This window comes from Frankliniella occidentalis, unplaced genomic scaffold, assembly GCF_000697945.3.
Source record: "Frankliniella occidentalis isolate FOCC.00 unplaced genomic scaffold, Focc_3.1 Scaffold85, whole genome shotgun sequence".
Classification (NCBI taxonomy): Eukaryota; Metazoa; Arthropoda; class Insecta; order Thysanoptera; family Thripidae; genus Frankliniella; species Frankliniella occidentalis.
In genome coordinates this window covers 214,182-219,596 of record NW_026267214.1, presented here as the reverse complement: position 1 = coordinate 219,596, position 5,415 = coordinate 214,182, and the positions used below count along the sequence as shown (strand labels likewise).

Sequence of the window (5,415 nt, the reverse complement as noted above, 5' to 3'; positions counted from 1 at the left end):
GGTCCGTCGGCCCTGCTCGGCTTGGTTCGTCCCACACATCTCCCTTATGTGTCCCTCTTTGGTCTGACCCCGCCGCCCACGGCCCAGCGCAGCCCGGGCTGCAGCTCGCTCCCGGTGCATCTGGAGCGAGGCTGGATAGAAGGATGACCCCCTCCCCTCCCCCCCCCTCTCCCTCAGTCCTCTCATGCACATTTCCTTTCGTGCAACCTGTTGAGCGCACGCTGGGTTCGGCTTGCTGGGCTCGGCTGGGGCTGGTTGGTGCCTTTAGTATCCTGTGACTGTGCTGTGCAGCCCACACTCTGCGACACGTTTGGATGCAGGTTGAATTGAACAAGGCGGGGCTTTGGTTTCTGATCGTCTTGAGACCGACTGGGAACGTCGTAAGGAGGGGGGGGGGGGGGGGCGTCCGGAGGACTCTACGCCCTTAGAGAAATACCCGCTGAATAAACTCATTGGATCCCAGCGCGCCGGTCGTCGCGAGCAGCTCCGACACGGTCATTACCCGTTTCCGCGTTGTCCTGGAAGGTCCTGCTGCCCCTTCCTTCGTCCCTCCCGACCCGATGTCGCCCCGGCTGCGAGGGTTGGAGCGGCAGGGGTGGACAGGGGTGGGGTGGGGTCGGTGGGACGGGGCGATTAAGTCATCTGTTTGCCCGTCAGTGGTGACGTATCTTCGCCTGTTATCCGATTCGTTGCGCCTTTGGGCTGTGTGTGTGTGTGGTGCGTACCCGGAGGGTGTTGGTTAGGGGGTGACTTTTCGGAGTGTAGGCGTGCAGGGGGGGGGGGGGCGATATAGATCGATGCGGCTCCCCTCCCCGAGGCTGCTGCGGCTCTGGCAGGAGGGGTGAGTGCACTGTCCGCCCGCAGTGCCGCGCGCTGCTCCCTCCCTCGGGACCGGAGGGGGGAGGCCCGCGCGGGGAGGCCGCGGGGTGGAGGTCGCCCCGCCCCGCCCCGCCTCGTCGAGGAAGCCGGCCGGCTGGCGGTGCGTCCTGGCCCGGCTCAGCTCAGTCGGTTCGGTTCAGTCAGTGTGCCGGGAACATGGACTGTGTGCTGTCTGGGGCCGCCGCCGCGAGCGGGACCGTGCTCTCCGGGCTGGGAGGGGCGCAGGGCTTGGCTCAGGAGGCTGACGAGGACATCGGGGGGCTCCGGCCACGGGCCTCGCCCAGGACCCGGGCACCGGCACCGGCACCGGCAGACCGCGGGCGGGGCGCAGGCCGCGGCAGGAACCTGGCCAGTGAGTCACCACGCAGTATCTCACCTCACGACTGCGGGGCGGGGCCGGGCGACGGGCGTGGTGCGGAGAGACGAGGAGGCCGGGGAGGGAGGGGTAGGCGTTTCCGCCGGCAAGAATTCCTCTTGGAGCTGTCACTTTGCGTTGTGGTGTCGGCCCTTGTCGCTGGTTTTGTTTTATTGAACATTGAACTGGTGCATCAAGCCTCGATAGTTGGTTGTACACTGGGTGTCCACAGTTGCTGTATTGTTTCTTAATTATTATTTTTCTTGAGGGAGGGAAAGGGGGAATTTTTAAACTTTCCACAAACAATTATGCATTTGCTTCAATGTTATTGTACTTATTGTAATTTCGTCTATTTTTCTCTTTTTTTAGGTGGCGCTGAAGACAATGTAGGAGAGAGTGGGGAAGAATCTGAAGACGAGTGGAACTACTACCGTGTTGAACCCACTGGTGACAAGGAGTCGGGCCAACAAAATCCTGATGTAAGTTCGCTTGCTATTTATATTTATTAATACTTTTAAATCACTCCATGGTGAAAAACGACTGTTTTGTGGAAGTTCTATTTTATGGTAATGAACTTGGTCCTTTTTATTTTCAGTCTGGTGATAGTGAAGAGATGGAGTCACAGTTAAATCCTAATGCTGCAGTATTTATTCCATCATCTCCCACCGAAAACAGCAACCATATTGAGCAGCCCTTCAACGAGAATCTGACTCAAGAGGAATTTTTCAACAAAGACAACGTCATGTCATCGTCCTTCATTGCCCATGACCCAGTTTCAGCCATTGAGTCTTCGCCTGTAGAAGATTTAAATGGTAAAGATGAAGTATGGCTTTCTAGCTCTCCCAAGAAAGGTGGTGTTCCTTTAGATAATGTTAATGTACCGCCAGAAGATGAATTTGATCGAGAAGTTAGTCAGCGCCCTGGAGATTTGGATGTAGAACACTCATTGAATGGAACGGGTGGTAGCGATTCTGTCTTTGAATCGAAAGGTACTGATTCTATCATTGAATCATTGGAAAACAGCAAGAATATTATGGAAGATGATGTATGTGGCATTGAAAACGGCATTCAAGAATCTGTCACAAATATTGAGAGTTTGAATCCATTTAATGTCTCTAAATCTCAAGATATTTGCTCAGATATAGGAACACTTTGTGAATTTACAGTCTCAGAGAATGAGAATGCTCTTGATGAGTTTTGTGGTGCATCACCTATCTCCAACCCAGTGGAGACAGTTGAATCAAAGCTTGCTTCTGAATCTATGAAAGTTGAAGAATTAATTGATTCTGAGTGTACGGCAGTTGAAGAATTGATTGCTTCTGGATCTACAAAAGTTGAAGAATTGATTGCTCCTGAATCTACAAAAGGATTGATTGATGAAATTGGATTTAATGAGGTGGGAACAACCGGCCCCCTGGAGCCTACCAACCCACTCGAGCCGACTAGCACCCTTCAGCATGATATTTCGACTTTGTGGAAACCAGTTACATCAGAGAATTTCTCAACTGATCCTGTTATGGAGTCCGACCAAGCTAAACCGGAGAGTATCCTCAATCTTGATGCTGATGTTGAAGGCCATGAGGAAATCATCAGTTCCATCGATGCTCAATCAGCAGATCTTGAAAAGATTGTTAATCCGATTCACGTTCAGTCAGAAGATGTAGAGGAAATCAAGGAAAGCATCCCCGTTGAATCCCAGTTAGATCATGAAAAAATCAGTTCTGCTGATGACAAGGATGAGTTTAAGATCACTGAACAAATCAAAGACAAGAATCCATTCGAGTTTGATCAACCTGCTGTGATTGTTCATGCTGAACCACAATATGAGCAATTCAAGCTTCATGAATCAAATGAAACTGAATTATTAAATGATGTGGATGTTTCTAATGGCAATTTGCATGTTTACAAGCCATCTGCAGATGATCTCATGCAATCTCCTATTGTGTCAGGCTCATCCGATTTTGCACGTGAACATGTTCCAGAGAAAAATTCTTTCTTGGCACCATCATTTGGTCATGGTTTGTCAACCATTGACACCTCAGCTGAGCCATTGAATGAAGCGGTATTGTATTCAAACTCAGGTTTTGATACTATGATGGAAGCTCCCTCAAATGTTGTGCCAAGTTCTCCAAGCCACATATCTGCTCAGTCAACCCCATTCGAAGGTGATGCATTTGAATTCGAGCCTATGGTTGAGGCAGTTAATCAACAAGAGTCTGTGCCTGACTCCGTTAAGCAAGAAAAGCTTGATGCATTTTCTCAAAGTGCTGCTGCGGAAATTAATTCACAGTTTCTACCGCAAGATGATGTAAATGACCGTACAAATGATCTGAATGAAGGATTTGCAGAGGATTCCCAACAGTTTGCTCCCAAGGATGATATTGTTGTGATTGAGTCTTCTCCTGCCAAACCGGATGTTGTTGATTTAACTGTTGAAGAACCACCAGTAACGCCTGCCACAGAATTAACAGGACCTGATGTTTTTCCCGAGGAAAATGCATTTGATAATTCAATTCTCTCTGCCAATAACAGTGCTTTAGATGAGACTTTGGATTCTAAACCTGTGGGCATGGAATTGAATGCTTGTGTTCCAGATGTGACTGAATATCATATGCAAGAAACTGCACCTCTGTCTTCTGAGAATGACACTGTGTCTGCTCCAATTCATCCAGTTACTCAAGACCTAGTTAATGGAATTGACGAAACTGCTGCAGTAGTTCCTCTTTCAGTCTCTGAACCCATTGTGGAAGCAGTTTTGGCTACTGAGTCAAACTCAGTGCCAGAAATCCCTGTTGTCGACTTGGATGTGAGTGAAGAGGTGCAGGTTGGTCTTGAGAATATCCCCGAGTCAGATTCTCTGAACAAATCTGCTGCAATTGCTGCTACCGCTGTTGGTGCTGCAACTATTGCAGCTGTTGCTGGAGTTGCTGCTGTTTCCAAGACTGACAAGAAAACTACAAGCAAAGCACCTATCACTAAGGCAAAGCCCGCACCTGCTACAAAAGCCCCAATCAAGGCAACCACCTCAAGACCGTCTACAACTACCTCAGCTACTGCACCAAAGAAGTCAGCTGTACCCCCTGTTCCAGCTGCCAGAGCAGCCCCTAAAACAGCAACAGCAACAGCACCTAAAACATCAGCACCTAAAACGACAGCTGCGCCTCGAACGACAGCAGCAGCACCTCGCACCACAGCAGCAGCACCTCGAACCACAGCAGCACCAAAGCCAAAGCCTGTAGAAGCGGCAAGCAAAGCACCACCAACTGCAAAGCCGGCCCCACCTAAACCAAGGATTACGCCTTCACCGCGACCTCTAGCTGAGAAAAAGCCTCTCACCAATGGGGATGCCTCAAAGCCAGCAGCTGCAAAGGCCCTTACAAAGCCACCAACAAGGCCTGCAACTGCACCTGCCAGAACTTCTTCAAAACCCACAGCTTCAAGCACAGTCAGTACAACTGCGTCAAAGACATCTGCCTCCACTACATCCACAACCACAGCACGTACTGTTCCAGCAAGAAAAACGCCTTTGACCACAGCTGCGCCTAAACCTAAGCCAGCTTCAACAGTCTCTGAAGCAAAGCTTAAGCCTTCTACAGCCACAGGTGTTGCTGCTAGGCCTCGCCCTGCTACTGCAACCTCAACTAACACTGCAAAGTCTTCATTATTGAGTGCGAAGGCACCTCCAACAAAACCTATTGATAAACAAACAAAGGAATCTACAAACAAATTAATTTCAGCAACCCGTACTACAGTGTCTCGAAATACAGCCAACAAGACAACAGTTTCTAAAACTGCCACAGCAGTCACAGCTGCAGCAAAAGCTATTGCAAGTAAACCTCAACCCATCAGGAAGCCCACTACAGCTACTACAAATGGTTCAACAAAAGAAGCTGAAGAGAAAAAAAACAGTGAAAATATTAAAGAACCAATCACTAACGGAGTTATCAAGAATGGTCATGCTACACCAGAAGAAATACCTGTACAAAATGGAGTTTCACATGAAGAACCAGTTTTTTAAGAGTAAAAAAAGAATTTTGAACAAAAAAAAAGAAAGTGATAGACAAAAGAGAGTGACTTAAAATAGTCACCTGTTGACAACCAATTGGTTGCTTAATTTTTAGACTGATTTGAACTGTTTTTAATCTGTATTTTTATTTGTATTTTAAAGATTTTAAGATGTT

The 5,415-nt window shown here is 48.6% G+C and overlaps 1 protein-coding gene across 1 annotated transcript in view; it reads left to right on the top strand.

Annotated features, from left to right (window-relative positions):
* The window catches only part of LOC127748706 (serine-rich adhesin for platelets-like), a gene marked incomplete at its 5' end in the record, with an annotated part of 46,333 nt that overhangs the window by 15,848 nt on the left and 25,070 nt on the right, over window positions 1-5,415 (top strand). Inside the window, 2 exon segments of the mRNA XM_052269196.1 lie at window positions 1,604-1,713; window positions 1,830-5,415. Coding sequence (XP_052125156.1) covers window positions 1,604-1,713; window positions 1,830-5,252 — 3,533 coding nt within the window.